The sequence below is a fragment of the Alternaria rosae genome (genome assembly GCF_020736505.1).
Source record: "Alternaria rosae strain MPI-PUGE-AT-0040 chromosome Unknown BKA58scaffold_14, whole genome shotgun sequence".
NCBI classification, from domain to species: Eukaryota; Fungi; Ascomycota; class Dothideomycetes; order Pleosporales; family Pleosporaceae; genus Alternaria; species Alternaria rosae.
The window spans coordinates 14760-34334 of NW_025763583.1; the positions used below are offsets into that span (position 1 = coordinate 14760).

General features: G+C 54.3%; 3 protein-coding genes across 3 annotated transcripts; 1 reads left to right on the forward strand and 2 right to left on the reverse strand.

Annotated features, from left to right (window-relative positions):
- Positions 1 to 7031: 7031 nt before the first annotated feature.
- On the reverse strand, positions 7032 to 8832 carry BKA58DRAFT_432786 (uncharacterized protein). The gene is made up of 2 exons (XM_046173145.1): positions 8559 to 8832; positions 7032 to 8481 (listed from the first exon to the last, which is right to left on the reverse strand). The coding sequence occupies exons 1-2, from the start codon at positions 8753 to 8755 to the stop codon at positions 7233 to 7235; spliced, it is 1446 nt and encodes a 481-aa protein (XP_046019897.1). The 5' UTR covers positions 8756 to 8832; the 3' UTR covers positions 7032 to 7232.
- Positions 8833 to 9683: 851 nt separating this feature from the next.
- Positions 9684 to 10790, reverse strand: BKA58DRAFT_394863 (uncharacterized protein). Its single transcript, XM_046171230.1, has 2 exons — positions 10462 to 10790; positions 9684 to 10370 (listed from the first exon to the last, which is right to left on the reverse strand). Exons 1-2 carry the CDS (start codon positions 10747 to 10749, stop codon positions 9750 to 9752), a joined length of 909 nt encoding a protein of 302 aa, XP_046019898.1. The 5' UTR covers positions 10750 to 10790; the 3' UTR covers positions 9684 to 9749.
- Positions 10791 to 12468: 1678 nt separating this feature from the next.
- BKA58DRAFT_424941 (uncharacterized protein) lies at positions 12469 to 17954 on the forward strand (the record flags this gene model as incomplete). The annotated part of the gene is made up of 7 exons (XM_046172908.1): positions 12469 to 13477; positions 13545 to 13984; positions 14041 to 14539; positions 14606 to 14641; positions 14702 to 16443; positions 16525 to 16853; positions 16956 to 17954. 7 exons carry the CDS (start codon positions 12469 to 12471, stop codon positions 17884 to 17886), a joined length of 4986 nt encoding a protein of 1661 aa, XP_046019899.1. The 3' UTR covers positions 17887 to 17954.
- Between the last annotated feature and the right edge of the window lie 1621 nt (positions 17955 to 19575).

Consider the following 19575-nt stretch of genomic DNA (forward strand, 5'->3'; position numbering starts at 1 on the left):
CGTCGTCCGTAAGCTGATCAAGCGAAATCTCAAAGCGCTCGCTCGGCTGAGCCACCCAGAGAAGCTCCTGCCAAAGCATACGCTCCGCCTCGGCTACTACATCTTGAGCCATCTGACAGAAGCGGCTGATATAGATGGGGCGACCGTTTAGATAAAAGATCTTCTTGTCCTTAGACCAGTACGCATTGCCCGAGTTACCAGCGGCTAACGCAACCGATTTGCTGTATGCGAGTAAACTAATCATTTCGCTCATCGGACTAAAGGATCCATCCGCGAGAAACTTTTGTCTCTCTGCGAGGAAACGATCGCGGTCCTTGTCGGTCTGCTCGTCACGCTCTGCTGCGGGAAGTAGCTTTTCCACCGCAAGCACACGGACGCAGTACACCATGCCAGCAAGCATGTACGAATAGTGTTTCGCTGTGCGCAGACGATCCATCTCGCCATCAATGCCTAGCACAGCGAGAAAATGTAGCAACCCGCTGCAGAATAAGTTGTTGCTAACAGACTGAAAGATAAACGATGCAAGCACGTCGAGTAATGCATCCACCTGAGCCTCCGTGTCGGCCCCATCTAACATGTCCCACAACGTAATCGCCAGTCCCTTCTGCTCTCCTTGCCAGCAGAAGAGCTCGCGGGCATCTTTCATGAAGTCGGGTTCCTTTTTCCGGCGCGTTGGACGGCGCGGGCGGCTGTCGCTGTCGGCTTCACTTCCGGATCTGCTAGACCCAGAAGAAGTAGTATCACTCTCCTCTGCCGCATCGCTATCATCCACACTACCCTGTCGAAACTGGGCAATCCTGCGCTCTTCGTCGGCAAGTATGCGCAGCAAGTAGCACACAAACTTCACCATGTAGCTTGCGTACGTTGCCTGACTCTCTGGGTTCTGCAGTCGAGCCAACGGCCGCACATCTGCCTCCGACATCTTTGCGCTTCGTACCCATCGTCGTGACTCCCGTGCTAGCGTTGACAAGCCCTTGACGCTCCTCTCAATTAGCAGCTCTACTAATTTCCCCGCCCGCTGTAGCTTTATTTCGTTACGGTCAGGCAGCCGCATCTGGTGCGCAAGATGCTTTCGGTTCCGTTTCGCAAGATGCTCCAACCATCCTGTCCGCTTGAACCAACCCGTCTTGTCTGTCTTGGCTGCCTCTTCCTCCATGACGTACGCCCTCTCCTCTTCTTTCTTTCTAGTCTCTTTCCAATTCGCTAGTTGGGCTTCTACTACCCCAGCTTCCTCGCGGGTACTAGACGGCTGGCTGATGTCGTTGCTTGCGTGGACAACAAAGTAACGCCGCAATGCATGTTTTTGGAAGAACGTCTGCACTTTCACCGCTGTGTAGCCAACTCTATCCTTAGCGTTCCATGACGCATTATGCTTGCGCTTGCGGTGTTTCCGCAGCGCATCTTGATGGACAGTAAGGAAGTCGCAATCCTCTTCTGCGCAGTGCAGCCCGTCTAGCGGTGGGCCAAGTTCGGGAATGGGCGGCCCTAACGGTGCAGGCAGCGTGACATCTTCTGGCTGCTGAGCCCATCCATGCTGGCGGAACACAGTCGCAATCTGCGCTCTGCGCTTGGGTGGGACGGCATGCTGGACGCGCAGGTGGGTATCAATATTCTGGACAGCTGTCGCATGCTCTTTGCAGACGAGTACATGGTACGCTGGTAAATAGACAATCTTCTCTTCAATAGTGGCAGTAGATGCGGCTGCTTGTGGAGCACGGCGCGTAGAAGCGGTAGCTAGCTCTGTGTGTGCGGTCCATACAAACTCCATTGTAGTCGTAAGCTGAGGTTGGGGGAAGGCGGGAAGACAATAGGCGTAATAGGCCCTGAGTAGCCCGGCGTAATTTCCCAGCCACGCGACTTCGTCTCGCTGCCTCCCCCATCCGGGCCAGCCACAAAGCTCTCTTCACCAGTATACTTTGTCACGATGGTCATCTCTCATCAGCCTACCCTGGCGCCTGGCAACGCAGCGAGTAGTCAGTCTACAGCGAATAGATCGCGCATTCCGTATACTCCTCCTACGCAAGCCTATCGTGACCTGTTGCGAGCTGCTGCGACAACTTCCCTGCTTTCCCCCATACCTAACTCGCTTGCATACCATGCTGGCTGGTTTAGCGTGGACACAGTGGACTGTCCCCCTCTTTTTATCGCGCATTCTCTTCTAGGGGCACTTAGACTACTGCGTACCAGCCTTCCAGAAGACATTCTGCTCGATAATACCTGGCACCGACTTTTTAGCGCAGCAAGAGTCTTGGAGAGTTCTGGAGTAAGCCTACATTCCCCTCCGTCGGCGCAGAAACGTACGGCAGCTTGGGCAGGAGCCCCCGAACCCTCTCCAAAGCGCACATGCCTCGCCTCTGCCAGCGAGAGCGAGGAGGACCCTGTTGCAGGCCATCACCAGAGGCGAGGCAGACGGAGGAGAAGCTATAGTGCTGGGCAGGATGCAGACGAGACGGAAGACGAAGAAGAAGTTGCTCATGACCATAGGGCCGAGGAGGAGGGTGCTCATGACGATGGGGAAGATGACGCTACACCCCCTCTTTATACCACGCGCGTCTCCAACAACAATCGCAAAGCAGAGGTAGCACGCGAGAAGAAACAGGCAGCCGTTGCAGCCAAGCGGAGAGAAGAACGCGGGCTTGTTGCTCCGAAACCAAATGCTGCTGCTGCCGAGCAGCTAGCGCATCGTGCAATAAGCGACAGTGACGTGCCTGATATCGCCTGGATCCTGGGGCAGAGGATAGGCCAGCTCGACTTCTTTTATACTGCGCGGCTCCCCTACGTCACCGCCACGACAATGCTTCGCAATGCCCGGCAGCTTGGCAGCCCTACGGCAAGACGCGATGCGACGCAGTTTATGCAGAACTGGCGACAATCAGGTCAACCGGTTTGTATTGCCTTGCCATCAAACACAGCAGGTCAGACAAGGTCTCCCTTCAACCTCATCTGGGACGCAGTAACGCAGGCCGAAAACGTAAAGTCCACCGCGGCCATTGTTGTTCGATGGGGTTTGGCTAGCATTGGTCAGAGATACCAGCAGACGGTGGACATGCTGGAGAAAGCGGATCTTCGAAAGGGCCGGGGTAAAAGCCGGCGGGAGGGAGAGGGCCATGTGCGTGCCCAAGCCAAGCGGATCCTCTGGGAACAAGAACAACCTTCTGGTACGTGGGTGGCGTACAACAACCGGCTGAAGCGATCTCGTCGATGGTACGAAGCCGCTCAGGTGCTGGGTTGGGGCTGTCTCTTGCTTATGCCGGCGGATACAGTAACATCCTGTTGGGTGGAGCAGACGCTGCGAGTCGCGGAGTGGACAGTATGGCTACAACTTGTGCAGCGTGTCAATGCGCCTGCAGTGCAGCTCGGCCGCGAGTTCGATGCCTGGTTAGGTCCTGGTGGTCTTAGCGGCGGCCCGATTCCATGCGCAGAGCGATCTGGCATAGAGGCGAGTCAAGCCTTGCGCATCTGTGCGATTCCCGACTCGGACGAGGAGAGCAATGAGAGCGACGAGTTGGAAGACGTCGAGAAGGTCGATTTGGCAGTGGCAGCCAAGGACAAGCGCCAGCTGACTCTACCAGAGCTCGGATGCTGCAGAACGAAAGACTACGTCGAACCTGCTCGTTGCGATGAGGACCTATTACCGTGAAGTACGATGCAAATGGAAAGAGTGGCAAGTGGATAGAATTGTAATCAACTAAGTACCATCTCTTGTCCACCCCAACTCAACAAGTGTCTTCTTCGTAGCTCTCTTTCCCTCCAACTCCTAGCATCCCTCAGAAGCAGCCTCCTCATCTGCCTTTTGCCACTCGCATGCCACACCAGCAGCGAAGCAGTTTGTACAGGTTGGAGCACCAAGACCTAGGCCCTCGAGCAGATTCTCAGCGCCGATATTCCGACACTCATCTATAAGTCGCGCGCTACTCCGAAGACAGCCGTCGCATACCGCACCGTCACCAGGAGGGTAGCTTGTGCGGCTTGCGGTTGCCAACACAGCCGTAAGCGCCTCGAAGTTGATCCCGCTGCTTTGGGCTGGGTTGTACTGGGTAAGAAGCCACCTGAATGTCGGCAGGTCAGGTTGAGAAGTGTGGATGAGATTGGCGTTAGTGCGGACAGGGTCGGTAAGGTAGGACTCGATTGTCTCGCAGGCGAAGAACTCGGAGGCTGGGCTCGGAAACGTAGACGGGTTGATGCAGTTGGCGGCCTCGAAGATGATGGCGCAGGCGCGGGGAGTGATGCGGACACTAAAGAGGTAGGTCTCCACTTCATGCCTTGTTAGCTGTTGTAGATATAGCGCGTGAGGTAATGCTTACAGAACTTGACAAATCGATCGAGAGACGAGTCGTTCGCGAAGAACGCCTTGATCTGATCGTCGCTGGGGAGGGACGTGGAGGCGGACATGGTACTTGGAAAGAGTGGTCGAAAAGTGTGTAGTGGCTGACCAATTCTCTGGTAGTTGGAGGAAGAAAGAGCCAAGGTAACAAAGGACGTCTAGCTTTAAATACGTACTATCCCCTCGTCGATAATCGCACGTGTGGCCTTCACCGTGGGTTGTTCCATCACCGCCCCCTTCACTATGGATATCTTCACACGTCTGACGCCCGGATTGACTGCTGCCTTCACCTCGACAGTCAACGCAGCATCACAGCGACAATCCACTCGCCTTAGCTGCGGATATCTCCAACAGCTTGGCGCTCCGATTGGCTGCCGCCTTCACATCTGGATCTGCCAGATCCACACGTGGAGGCTGGCGGGACTTGCCGCGCGACTTCACCTCGACAATCAACCCACCTTCACAGCGACAACGAGCTCAGCGTCACAGCGATCAAGTCCCCTTCACCACGGGGATGCCCCGCATCCTAGCGCTCCGATTAGCTGCCGCCTTCACATCTGGATCTGCCAGATCCGCACGTGAAGGCTGGCGGCCGCGCGACTTCACCTCGACAAGCAACTCCTCTTCACGGCGACAATCGACCCCGCGTCACCTCAACAATCGGCCCACCTTGACAGCACCCAGCCCAGCGTCAAGGCGACAATAAGCTCGCCTTCGCCGCAAACATCTCCAGCGACCTGGCGCTCCCATTGGCTGCCGCCTTCACATCTGGATCGGCCAGATCCGCATGTGAAGGCCTGCGTCTGCGCGACTTCACCTCGACAGTCAACGCAGCATCACCGCGACAATCAACTCACCTTCGTCGCGGACATCTCCAGCATCCTGGCGCTGCGATTGGCTGCCGCCTTCACACCCCAATTAGCCAGATCCGCATGTGAAGTTCTGCGGGACTTGCCGCGCGACGTCGCTGCGGTCATTTCGACTTCACTGCAGATATCTTGCTCAGTCCAACGCTCGGAGTAGCTGCTGCCTTCACCGCAGATTGTTCCACTTTACCATTCTTCTCATTCAAGTGGCTCGTGCTTCCCTGGGTATATATTGGCGCCTTTCCGCTGCTCCTTCGTTGCAACTTCACAACTTCTCTACATCAACACAATTCCAACACACTTCTCTTACCATGGCATACCTCTCCAACGCCTTGACCTCCGAACACCTATCTACCGACGGTGTCCAAGGCCTACACTATGAGCTGATCAGCAAGGTTGGCCTCAGTGTATGTACCTTCACATCGCTACTTCACCAACACGCAACAAGCTGACCTTGTCTCTAGGACGCTATCGAGCTGCCAACTCCCGCTGAACTCCGCTCCCTCCCTTTGCTGCCCAACACCACGCTTCCCAACGACTACGACCGCACCCCCGGCAAGTTCGTCTTCGCTAATCCCGCGCGCACCTACCCTATCGTCTACAACAACAAGGAAGGCATGCTCGTTGGCAAGTCAGAGAATGGCGATCGCATCTGGGCCCACATCCATCGCGCCTACGGCAACAAGGTCCTCTGTGATCGCCCTCAACGCGCATTTATCTTGTTCCAAGCTGTCAGTAGTGGTGGCGTAGTTCAGTGTCTTTCTAGTCTTGAGCAGGTTAATGAGTGGGATGGATACATCGCGGGCGAGTGCGAGGGCCTGGTTCCGCGCTGGCGTTTTGTGTATGATTCCCTTGTTCAAGAGCTTCAGGCGGAGGCGGAGTAGGGGCTTTGAGGACTTACAGGTAGCAGTACCTTGCGGTAGATAGCATGACTTTGAGATCCAATTCTACCTCTTTCTTTCCTACCTCTTTTGTGTCGACCGGCCTGAACATCGTGACAGTACTATTGTTCCAACGTCGACGTGCTATAGCTCTACTATTATAACTCTAACTTGGAAGGCTATAGAAGAAGACGCATCTTTTACCTATCGCGAGGTAACGTACAGTCTAACGTTCTTATTAGCTACTACCTTAACTTCTGGATCTACCAGATCCGCACGTAAAGGCTCGCGGGACTTGCCGCGCACCAGTTTCGTTCCTCTGTGCCTACTTGCAGACCACAATCGCTATCTAGATCGCATTCTTCATATTCTTACAAGCGTAAGAAGTCCCTCTATCTTGCTGTTATCTAATCTACGAACGTACCTACAGTAGTATGGCTCAAGTCTTGAACTTCCTGACTTCGCGCACAGGCCTGTAGTCGGAGGTTACAAGCTCCGACTTCAGCGAGGAACGTCAAGTCTCTCCAGCCAAAGTTCACGCATAAATATCTCAACAACAGTGCTAGCTGCAGGTATTCTGAAAGATGGAATAGATTTGGAGCGTTGTCTTGCATCTTTTGGGTAAGTTGCAGCACGTTGCGATACTAGCAAAGCCCGCGGATTATGCGCACGGATTATGCCCTCTAGATTTCCTTTCTTGGTTAGCGAACCCTAACGCGATACCTAATCGAGCGCGGATTGTGCATAATCCGTCGCCTCATATTGGTTAGGTTAGCTTAAGCTATTAAATAAGCTTCTAGAGTTAGCTTAAGCTGTTAAGTTAGATTCTAGAGTAGGCTTAAGCTGTTAAGCAAGCTTCTAGGGTTAGCTTAAGCTACAAGGCTAGTGCTACAATTTACAGACGCACAGACTACATTTTACAGGATTTGACAGCAAAAGTCGCAAACCCAATATACTTAGGTCGACTGCGGATACCAAAAGCCGTTCAAAAGCAGCTTTGATCATTAGCAAGATTCATGGTCCTGCGAAACAAGTTCTGCTTTGAGCCACACAGGTATCGGCCCGTGTTAGGCAGTAGATACTACACGATTGTCGACTACATTCACCAGTAGGATATGCCAACAGTTGTTTACTACCCGGGTGAAGGGATCTCGGCAGTAGTTAACAGTACGCCACTTGGCAGCCGAGACAGTCAACTTTTGTGTCGTCAAAAGCGAAGTGCCTTAAAACAGGCGACAACTTCCAGCGTGCAAAGAGCAGTGGATTCTCCACCAAGATCCGGCGCAGCATTTCCCTTCTCTTCTCTGCACCAGGCCATTTGCCCTGCCACAAGCGTACATAAGGCACCATAATGTCCAAGGCCTCCCTAACCCACCTCCCTGCTCTTTCCTCACCAATCCTCCCCTTTTGTACCATGCGCTTCTCCAGCTCCCCCAAGAAATGCTCTCTCTCTTGCATGTTCCCCACCAACGCAGCCTGCATGACCGCTAGTAGGATATGTGACCGGATAGAACAGTCCAACTCATCCACCTTGATTGCTCCAGCTCCTAGTCCGGCTGTCTCCTCCATCGCAACAGCGGCTAGGAACTCGACCTCCTCCTCACTCCCAATCTCTTCCTGCCACCCCCTCTGCAACGCTTGATCTGCAGTCCCTCCATCCGGTATCCCACACCAGAAAAACACTGGCTTGCTAGGTTCTGGTTCGACAACCTTACCCGAAGAAACCTGTGCGAGGTACTGTGCTTCCAAACTGTGTATATCATACAATCCCGACGCGACATTGAGCCCAAAATGATGGGGCCCCCATGCTTCGCGGTTGTCCTTGCGAGGCGATGGGTCAGATGTAGGGCTTGAAGACGAAGGGATCTTCTCCTCTCCCTCCAGCTGGGTGCTGGTGTTCGTGGACAACGCTTCTTGTTTCGATTCTGCGATGGGAGGTTTGTAGTACTCGTCTAGCCAGAAGCGCGCATGTGGTTCTGAAAAGGGGGGTGTGTTGGGGTAGGCCGCGTGTAGGCGTGTCAAGGCTGTGTCAAGCGTCCGGAGGGCTATTTCAGTAATCGTGTCAAATGGAAGGAACGATTGCCTGTGGCAAGTCCGCCCCACAGTATAGGCCCAGCGGGGGAGCTTTAGGACGTGTTTGGATACCGGATCATCACGCGGCAGACACAGTGGGGAGGACGAGTCCGGAAGATCCTGAAGGTCGGGCATGCGGTAGAAACGTGCTGTGTTGGGTTGGGTAAGGAATGCGGTGGAGTAGTAGGAGCGCCAGGCTGTGGGATTCAAGAGGGCATGGTGCGCAGTGTAGAAGGCGTCGAAGTCTGAGAAGGTGAGAGGGTCGTCTCCATTTAGTTGGTCGGTCCAGCGGTAGTAGGCTGCTGCGATCTGGGCGAGATAAAATATATCCAAGGTACTGTTTTATCTTAGTCACACACATGCAGGTGCTGGGTACATCGGTATGAGGGATTCTCATATGAGGATGTAGCTTACCGATTGAAGCGGAGCTCGTCCTCACCAAAAGACCAGCCATGCGCGTGCAGCTTCTCCACAACATCGAATACGCCCTGGCCGTCCCACAGCCCCTCATCGATATAAATGTATGCGATCCGCAAGACATCATCGTGACATGTCACTGGCACGATTCCGCCTTCTACATTAGCTAGAAATTCCTTGGCTTTATCGTCCATTGTAGTGCCTGTCGTACGCAGAATGCAATTGCTGGAGTTGATGTTTTGAAATTTGCCTCTAGGGCTGGGAAAGTAACAATATTGAGTGATAGGCAAAGTCGGCGATCGCGCGGTCTATATACAAGATGCCGAAGGGGGCTAGGCCTAGTCGCGCTAAAGATCTACTGAACCTTGGAACCGTGGCTCTCGCCCGAACGTGAAAGCCGCACGGTTCACTCACCAACATCAAGGCCAGCTGCTGCAAATCGAAAGCATCCCACCATTAGCTTATTTCCGACTTTCACGTTCGTGCGAGAGCGTGGGTACCCTCACAACTAGTTCATGCAATAACGTCAAGGATCAGTAAGTGGGCCGGATCAGTGTGTGGGCCACCCCACCAAATTTGACGCAACGCTCTACACAACCACCACAATGCCGCGACAACAACGCCCTATACAGACTTTTTGTGAAGGTAGACTTTGTCTTGCTATGGCTTCCTATCGTAATAATCCAAAACAATCAGTGCGCGCACTCGCAGCAGCGTACGACGTGCCAAAGTCAACGCTTCAACGACGTCTTCATGGTACTAAGGCACGATTAGAGATAGTCTCTGTTAACCGCAAGCTATCGCCTATTGAAGAGCAGTTTCTCGTACAGTGGATTCTGGAGCTTGACCGACGTGGTTTTCCACCCCATATTATCGACGTCCAACGAATGGCAGACGCGTCGCGGCTACGATCCACCTTCCCCGCACGTGGGCAAGAAATGGGTGTCGCGCTTTATCATCGTGCTTGGACCAGCAATCACCCGCTGACCATGTGTCATTCGTGTTTGTTCTGATTTCCAGGCATAAGACTTAGATTCGGTGAGGATTCTAGCTACGTGCAAAGAACTCCGCTACCGTAGTAAGTCTACCTTTCAATTAACCACCCGTGTTTATCCCAAGCCTCCCCTTCGATGCCCACATATCCTCACCTGTCGCCCCCTAATCACTGATTCCTCTTAACTAGCGCTTCTACGGTTTATATGTCCCCTTTCCGTAGCCTGGAAGGGAAGTCACGAAACCCCAATCCGCCGGACCGATTTTGCCAATCTGTTTGTTGGCCTCGGTCTCCCGCTCGGCACACTGCGCGAGATACACCTTGCCAGTGTCGATAAGGGCCGGCGGGATCAATCCTTGGGTCCTTTCTAGCCAGCCTTTCACCTTGGCGAAAATCACCGTGTTCTCGACCGTTGCGCCTGGAAGGACGGAATCGATGAAGCGTGCTTTGTTCTTCTCTGCGGTGTCCGATGCGTCAGTATTAATGGCAAACCCAAAGGGAAGAAAAGGAGTTGAACACGTACTGCTAACTGGCTTCGGGTACCACAGTTCAAGGGGCTTGCATGTATTCTTTGTTTCATCCTCCTCGTCCTCGGGAAACGTGTAAAGCTCGGGGAGGTAGACCTTGTTCCATTTGTCCCATTCGTCGGCGTCAACCGTCACCACGCAATCCCATTGAACCGACCCATCAACGGAATTGTCACCCCAGGCTTGGTACGAATTCAAGATGTAAAGACCCTGGCCTATCTGGCGGCCCCCGTTGCCTATGGACTGCACAGCTTTGCCTCCGTTTTTGTTGATGGCTTCGGCTTCGGCCTGGACGGTTAGTTGTTTTGGTCGCCGGATTACGGAGGATGTGGAGTGGAATTTAGAATGGAGTGGAGGGAAGAATGAATTGGAAACAAACCTTTGACATCACACGATATCCGATGTGTTTCTTCACATTACCATCGCGTGTGTGCAGTCGAGTCGTGTAGTCTTGGGGAATGGCCTGGACTGCAACGGAGGCAGCAAGTGCCAGGAGCGCCCAAAACTTCATGATGCGGGTTGTACTGAAAGATGTCCAGGAACAGAGAGAGTAAATAGGTCTACTAGTTGATGAGGAGGAACACGAATACTCTCTCGCTGAACCGGGAAAATAAGGAGAACGACCTAAACCGGTCAAGACTGAGATGACTACTAATTCATCAAGCATTGGATTGAAAGGGGTGGTGCGATGTTACCTCGCCATACCTGTTTGGAACTCTCTAAGCCATCCCTGCAAAGGCAGCTCCGAGGAAAAAGGTAATCTTTCTGTAGAGCAGAGCTCATATTCACCCATGTTTGCACCCAAACAGCACTTCTCCGAAATTCACCGGGGCCTAAAGTCACCTCGAAACGAGCCTGCCAGGGACCGGAAAGCTATCGACAGTGAGGACCTAAAATGTTGAACCTCTAGTGTAAGCAATGACTCTATTAGCTGGCTGCCTGATTTTGGGGTCTGATTGTCCCACTTTCCTATGGCGTGAACTTGAAAGCTAGAGCTCTTACGGAAGCGACGGCGCTGCTAGCTTGCCCGGATTCCAGGGTCCTACGTGAGGCACTTTGTTAGCTTCGATGGAAAACTCTGCATACATACTTGAGCCTTTCTGTTTTCGAGCAGATAGACGCACTGACCTCGAAGCAAATGCTCTATCGGAGGCGGAGAAGTGCAGTGCGGCGTGTCTTCAGGTACGACGGCCTAGACAGAGGCTTGTAATTTACTAAATTTGAGCTCCACCATTTTTGGTTAGGTGGGTTCTCAATAAAGTGCATATCGCGAACGGGCGGGCGGGCGGGCGGGCCGCTTTACTTACTAAAACCAACACGTGGTGGGTTCGCGGCATTTAGCGCAGACGATGATTAATTGCGAGAACATACACAATTTTGTACATTCGCCAATAGTGCGCAAGGCGTGTACGCTTTTCGAGAAAGAAGTGCCGAGATACGTTCTATCGATTCCGAGTGGTTGTGATTAGGTAGCTTCGTAGTATGAATGTATCCTTTAGGTGTGCAATTGCGCGTTTTACCTTGTGTTGCGACCACTACCGTCCAAAATTCTAAAATCAGATGGCCTGGATTTTCCCGAATAAGGATCAACGTTGTGACATCGAGAGAGGAATTTTCATTTGGCCCCCAAGTAAGAAACTAAAAGTGGTACCGGGCGCTTAGAATGACGATTAGGGTCTCTTGCCTCGGCTGGCGATTTACGGTACCAGTACCTAACTCACCGGTACCTAATTTCAAACCTTATCTCGACCCATGCCCCATTTTAAAGTTCGCCGTACCTGCAACTAACAGCGGGCAAACAGCTGCATGCGTCAAGAACCAGGCGCCACTGAAATTCCTTGACTTTCCTACATACTGAAATTCCCCATATCACCCGAGGCTAACGATAAGCACCGCCGAGCCGTGTGCCCCACTTGGCGCCCAGAACTACTAGTGCTTGCCTGGACTTCATCAATCTATCTGCTCCGTGGGACGATCGGTAGTTCCCAACGTACGATTTGCGCCTAAGTCGCGGGATAGGGGAAACATTGGAGGGACGCCTCGATGCCGATTTGCGGAGACTGTAAGCTACCTCCGTTGATGGTTCTTTCCACCGTGCCGAGGAAAATCGATTTTAGCTCTGTCCCACAGCAGTTGACAGAGCGCAGTATCATGGCGAGTATCGTTTGCATCAGGCGACATACCAATGCGCTGGGGGCCTGTTCCAGCCCTTACCTCATGATGAAGGAGATTTTGGAGAGAAGCGTTTTCCCCTTTTCGTCGAAGAAATGTAACATCACCTGGACGGAGGAGGGAGTACTAAAGGCCCTGCTCGGCCGTCTGCTTCGTCCATCTGCTCCTACACCTTCTTTGTCTTTCTTTTCCAGCTCGTCTGGTCCTCAAGAAGATGTGGCTCTCACCGTCCTCGGCTTCAGCCGGAGCGATCGCCACGTCCCTCCTGCTGTTGTCTGCGGCGGCGGCAACACGCGTAGATGGCGGCTCCAACAAACTGAATGAATACCTTGCCGTACACCCTGTACCTATCAAGGCGGCGGCCGCCGTTCCTGCATCCGGCAGCACCAAGGCCAACGCACTTGCCCCGGAACTCATCACGGCGGTGCTCAGTGAGTGTCCATCAGGATGTGTAGACGCCGGCTCGACCAGCAGCAACTGGACTGTCTATCCCCGTCTGGGCCGATTAGCCATGTGCAACCAGACCATGCTGCTCGACTTCTCCCTTCACACGTCACTGCGCAAGGACGAGACGGTTCGCGCCTGTACTGGCGATTCCACAGCCATAGCCGGCCACACGACCAAGGACGCCTCTTGCCTGCCCAGCGGCAGCGTGACGCAGGCCCGCGAGTCGCTGCAGCTGGCCTTTAACAAGACGGCCACGCAAGCTACAGGCGGAGATCTTGCGGCCGCAGCGCAGCAACTCGCCGCTGCTTGGTCGCAGCGCAACAGCTCGGCGTGCACCGACACAACTGCCTTTGCTTACTCCAACACGGCTGCCTTCGGTCTCTTCGCCGGCGCTGGAGTCGGTGATGTCCCATCCGTTGTGCTGCAGGAATTTCTCGCAAAGATCAAGACGCCCGACTTCTCCGGCAGCGCCGTGGTGCAGCTGTGTGCCAAGGACGGTCGCAGCTCCAAATACAGCTTCGGCATTGTCGCGAGTGGAGGAGGCGACGTGCGCGTGGTTCAGGATGCCGTCGCCGCGTGGGCGTCGGCTGAGTGCCTTATTACTTACGACGCCGCCGAAGACTGGCGTGATATCACGTTGTCTGTGCCGAGTCTGTTGAGCAACGGCACGGCGGGCAATGTCACGACTACTCCTTCCCGCAACAGCACAGTTCCTCTCAAGAAAGTCAACAAAAGGGCCCAGTGTTCGACCAGGCAGGTTGTCTCAGGCGATTCCTGTAAGTATTTATTCTCAGCAGCAAGACATTCAGTCCTTGATGGCGGCCCACTGATGACCTCTGTTAGGTGGATCCCTTGCAGCTGAGTGCGGTATCTCCGGCGCCAACTTCGACAAATACAACCCTGGCGAGGGCTTCTGCTCCAAGTTGACGCCTGGTCAGCACGTCTGCTGTTCCGCCGGCACGTTGCCTGACTTCCGCCCGAAGCCCAACGCCGACGGCACCTGCGCCTCGCACTACGTGGAAAAGGAGGAGAACTGCGCGGCCCTGGGTGCCGCAAACAGCCTCACCAATGCGGAGATTGAGAGCTTCAACAAGAAGACGTGGGCTTGGGATGGCTGCAACAATCTGCAAGCGTACCAGTACATCTGCCTGAGCACGGGCGATCCCCCAATGCCGGCGCCCATTGCGAACGCCATCTGTGGGCCCCAGAAGCCAGGCTCGCAACAGCCAGCATCAGGTGTGTCGCTGGACAGCCTGAATCCGTGTCCGCTCAATGCCTGCTGTGTACGGTCCCTATGAATACTTGAAAAATCTTGAACACTAGCTCACCGCGTCTCCAGAACAAATTCGGCCAATGCGGCATCAACCAAGACTTCTGCACCAAATCCAAGTCGGCCACGGGCGCCCCGGGCACCTCAGCCCCTGGCACCAACGGCTGCATCTCCAACTGTGGCATGGACGTCGTCGTCGGCAGTGCGCCCGCCGCGTCCGTCAGCATTGGCTACTTCGAGGCCTTCAACCGCAACCGGCCCTGTCTGAACATGGTCATCACCGCCATGGACCTGACCCCTTACACGCACGTCCACCTGTCATTTGGCGAAGTCACCAGAAGCTGGGATGTCGACGTTAGCGGTATCCAGGAGCAGTGGGAGTTGTTCCTGGAACAGGCGGGCTTCAACAAGATCTTGTCACTAGGCGGCTGGGCCTTCTCCACCGAGCCGGGAACGTATTCCATCTTCCGCGACGCGGTTGCGCCCGGCAACCAGGATACCTTTGTTGCCAACATCGTGTCATTCGTAACTAAGTATGACCTGGATGGCATTGACATCGATTGGGAGTGTAAGTTCGCTGCGTCCGGCCAGTGCTTAAGCACTATTTGATCAATTTTTCTAACTGATTCCGCAGACCCTAATGCTCCCGATATCCCGGGCATTCCAGCTGGTACGTATAATTACGATGCTCGACTTTAGAGAGCACTGCTGACGTGAAGATGTATTGCAGGCACCGAAGCCGATGCTACGAACTACCTCAGCTTCCTCAAAAAGCTGCGGGCCGCGATGCCGTCTGGCAAGACTGTCTCGTTCTGCGCGCCGGCGTCCTACTGGTATCTGCGCGGCTACCCCATCAGTGAGATGGCCGAAGTGGCTGACTACATTGTCTACATGACCTACGACCTCCACGGCCAGTGGGATTACGCGAACAAGTTCGCCATCGACGGCTGTCCAGAGGGCAACTGCCTGCGCTCACAGGTCAACATCACCGAGACGCTCCAGTCGCTGGCCATGATCACCAAGGCCGGCGTGCCATCCAACAAGCTTGCTGTTGGCGTCGCCAGCTACGGCCGCTCGTTCGAGATGACGACGGAGGGCTGCACCGGGCCCATGTGCACCTACACCGGCGGCCCATCTGGTGCCTATCCCGGGCCATGCACAGGCACCGCGGGCTACATCTCCAATGCCGAGATCAGAGCCATCGCGGACGGCACTGGCAGTTGGCAGGACTCGACGGGCGCTGTGCATCACGTCAACTCGTACTCATCGTACTTTGATCAAGACAGCCAGTCGGACGTCGTCGTGTATGAAGGCACTCAATGGGTCGGCTACATGAACGACGACACCAAGCAGGACCGCACAGAGCTCTACAAGTCTCTGAACATGGCCGGCGTGATCGACTGGGCCGTCGATCTGAACGGATACGAGGGCGCCCCCATCTCGCCTGGCGCTGCCGCCAACATCGTCTATCCCCCACAGAGCATTTGGGACTCATCTGACCCGCTGGCGGCCTGCAAGCCTCCCTGCGTCGTCGTCCTGCCGCCATACCCGCTGACTGGCGCCCACACGGTGACCTCGTGGCCCGCCCTGACCACCACGCTGCTGTCCTCTAACGCAGCGGACGGCCATGTCTATGTCAAGACGACGACAATCCCCGTGCCGAGCTTCGCTATCAGCGAGGTCAATCTGCAGCCCCTGACGCTGTATGCAACCGACACGGACCAGTACACCATCAACCCAATGCAGAGCATCATGCCTCCTTCCTTCCTCTGGACACTGCCTCCAAACTATGCCACCTTCCCCGCCACAAAGCCCACTCCCGCGGCGTCCATTCCCGCCATGTCCACGGGTAACGGCGTACCTATGACCACGAACAGCGCCGTGGCGACGTCTTCGGACAGCGGCGTTCCTTTGGCCATCATCTCTCTGGTCACCTTCTTCCCGACCTCTGTTGCCGTCACCATTCAACCCCAGCCCACGTTCTCGGTCGAGTACCCCAAGCCGCCCGTCCCAGGGGGTCCTCTTACCCTCAAATCCACCAGTACCACGAACCCCAGCAGCACGAAGACCGGTACCTCGCCGACCAGCACCTCGGACCCCGACTCCGACTCGGGATCGGACAGGCGTGGTACACGCGACTGCAGCACCTTTGGCTGCCCCGGTGGCAGAGGCACCGATGTTGACGGCGGTGGCGGCGGCGGCGGTGGGTGCGGCAAGTTCAGCTGCGACGGTGGGTGTGGCATCTTTGGCTGCGGTGGCGGGTGCGGTGTCACAGGCTGCATACCGAGCTGCCCGCTGGGCTCATGTGGTGGTTTGGGCTGTCTCCTTCCCGGCGGCTGTGGAAATACCCAGGGCTCTAATGGCGGCGATAGCAGCAACGAGTGCGAGACCAAGGTGACGGTGTCGGCGTGCACGTATCTGGTGACGAGTTATAGCGCGTGGTATCTGGCTTCCTCGACGACCACCACGGAAGTGAGTCCCTATTCTCTCTTCTCTAGTACCCTCATTCGGGGTTTAGAGAGACAGTGACACGGAAATGCTAACCCGGGACAGACTGACTGCGCGACCAAGACGGCTTGCAACGGACTGGATACCTCGTTTACGACGACGCCTGGCGTTCCAGAGTGCACGCTCGATCCGGATGTCGCGAGGGCAATGGATGCTGAGGCGGCAGACGACAAGACGCGGATTGATGGGACTGATATACCAAAGGAGTACTGGCCGACAAACCCAGCGGGGTATGATGGATCCAAGTTCACCCTTACGCAGTTTGGGCTGTCAGAGACAATCACGGTTGTGAAGACCACCACAACGACCTCCCACTCCACTACTACCAAGACGGTTGAGGTGCCGAAAGTAGCAAGCGCGAAGTGTGATTACAGGTACGTCCCCCTTCTCACCCACCTTTCCAACTCCCCCTTTCTCCACTATGGATATCACTATGCTCTGTATTTTGATGTAGATATTGTAACTGACCCGAACAGTTATGAAGGATTGTTCTTGATGTTCAGAGTCTACAAGATGGACGGCTGGGCCAACGATGGCGGCGACAGCCTGAAAAAAGAGGAAAAAGGCTGCGGTGCTCTGACAGGCTGGGACTTCGTTGAATCAAGAACAGACTGGGGAACGTGGGCCTACTTCCAGCTCCCCGTCCTTATGAAAGCCGGATGCGTGGAGCGCGCCATCGTCTCGGCCGGCGGGCCCAAGTTGTCCTGTAAAGACATGGGCGACGACGAATGGGCGAAAGACAGTCCTCGCCGGCGCGACACAGCGCCCAACACGTTGCCGAGCGACAACTCGGACAGAACGCCCAATTTCTTGCCGACCAACAGCACGGACAAGGGGGACACGACCAACCCGTACGCGCCCATGGTTTGGGGCGACGGTGACACGGTGACGCTCACGGCGACCATCGATGTGCTCGGGACGTCGACGTATACGACTGAGATTTACATTGCCACGTTGGTAGAGCCAGTGTCAAGCACAGAGACGAAGTCCTTGACCACAGAGACGAGATCCCTCATCACAGGGACCACGACATCAGCATCTACAAGAACAGCAACCACGACGACTGCAAGCACAGCCCCCACATCCACAGGCACAGTCTCACCCGACGGCATTTGCGGCGGCGCAGACGGCTTCATTTGCCTTGGAAGTGGATTTGGCGATTGCTGCTCCGCATACGGCTACTGCGGTTCTTCGAGCGATTTCTGTGGTACGGGATGCCAGAGCGCGTTTGGCATATGTGAGCAAGGAGCCAGCAACAAGGTTTCACCCGATGGCTTATGTGGTGGAGCCAACGAGTACGTGTGTGCTGGAAGTGGGTTTGGCGATTGCTGCTCTGCATACGGATACTGCGGTTCTTCGAGCGACTTCTGTGGTACGGGTTGCCAGGGTGAGTTTGGGACTTGTTAAATGCTGGGATTGGGTGTGGGGGAGAGGGTAACAGCCCCTTAGGAGGTCCTGAAGAAAAGACTTACGACGTTACTACTTCTTATCCCTTATTTAGACCCTTATTAAACCCCTTAAGATTGTTACTCTGCTATGCTGAACCGCCATCTTGCCATGCTAACCTTTATTCCTTTACTACACTCATGCTACTTTACCTTACTCTCTACACCTCTTGTGTGTTCTCTTGTCTCTTTGCCTACCTATTCTCTTCGTGCAAGCTCTTCGTGCGCTGCGGAAAAGCAACGGAAAACCACCAGCGCAACTACCGTCTTAGCGCGGGCAATGCCCTAATCGCGTAATGCTTAGGCAATAACATAACAACCTCTACATAAATTGTAACATAACTCTACTAATATAGATCTAATTTAAGAAGTAATTAAAAAAAAGAAGAAGTAGGCTATAAAAGAGGCTAAAGAGAAGTGCTAGAAATCTCTTTATAATATATAAAAAGCTATAACGTAAAGCACCAGTGAGCCGGCCACCCCAGTGAGCCGGCCACTTTTTCTTGGCATCGCGAACACCATGTACGAAACATAAAATTACTCTACATCCTCTACAGATCCTTCGTACGATGTAGCTACATTAGATTCAGAATCTTCTTCTGCATCTTTCTGACACGTACGAGCGTTGTGTCCAGTCTCTCCACAGTTGCCACAGCGCCGTTGAGCTGGCTGGGTCCTTTTTTGACTACCTCTACTACTACCCTTATTAGACCTCGTACAAGCAGCAGAAGCACTTTCAGCTACCTGCAATGCGCCTGCACCAAACTCTAGTGTACCGCCTGTCTGAATTCGCTTCCTTTTGCGCCCTCTGCGCTTTGTTAACTCTGCTACTTGCTCTTCAAGCTCTCGTACGCGGGCTTTGATAAGAACATTTTCATGCAGCATCTCTTCAGCTCCTTTAACAAGCTTTGAGAAGCCTTCTTGAGCACTTGTTGGAGATCGTACGAATGATTCCCTTACTAGCCTTGATTGCGACCCAAATTCGTACGTATTACTTGGTGTTCTAGACTGCCAGGGTGTTTCTGGTAGGACGACTGGTGGTGGCGTACGAAGACGGACCTCAAGGCGATCAAGGACCCTCTGCGCGTTGATAGGAACTAGTCCTGCTGCCTCAAAGGCCTTCTTGCAGTTCTCGTACGTGAATACGTCGAAAAACGCGTCTTTAAAGGCTGGAAGGAAGCCTTCTTTGTTGATGTGGTAGACGCGTCGGCGTGCCAAGTCTCGTACGCGCTGAGAGTACTTCAGCTTCAATGGCGAAAAACACACTACGTCAAGTGGCTGAAGTATGTGCGATGAATGAGCAGGCATACAGAGGGTTAGGATCTTTTGTTTGAGGCAGTAGTCCTTAAAATCCTGGTTGAGGTGGCTCTCATGGCCGTCTAAGACGAGCAGCCTGTACGACCCTACCTGACGCGACTTTGTATGCTCATCAAAGTGCTTTAACCACTCAAGGCCAAGCTGATTGTTTGTCCAGCCATTCTCTGATACAGAGAGCTTCCAGTCGTACGGTATTGAAGTCTCCTCGTACCATGCTGAGATATGGACGCGTCCCTTGTAGATGATGAAGGGCGGGGTCGCGTACCCAGCAGCGCAGATGCTCTGCACGACTGTAACCCACTCGCGATCGCCTGGCTGGATCAAGTTTGGTCTT

What these genes read in the sequence shown, in the direction of transcription:
- BKA58DRAFT_432786 (XM_046173145.1), bottom strand. Translation starts at nt 8,755, where the DNA reads ATGGACGATAAAGCCAAGGAATTTCTAGCTAATGTAGAAGGCGGAATC. An exon ending in GACGAGCTCCGCTTCAATCG is followed by an intron (nt 8,482 to 8,558) that starts GTAAGCTACATC and finishes AAGATAAAACAG; the next exon opens with TACCTTGGATATATTTTATC.
- BKA58DRAFT_394863 (XM_046171230.1), bottom strand. Translation starts at nt 10,749, where the DNA reads ATGCTTGATGAATTAGTAGTCATCTCAGTCTTGACCGGTTTAGGTCGT. An exon ending in GATATCGTGTGATGTCAAAG is followed by an intron (nt 10,371 to 10,461) that starts GTTTGTTTCCAA and finishes CTAACCGTCCAG; the next exon opens with GCCGAAGCCGAAGCCATCAA.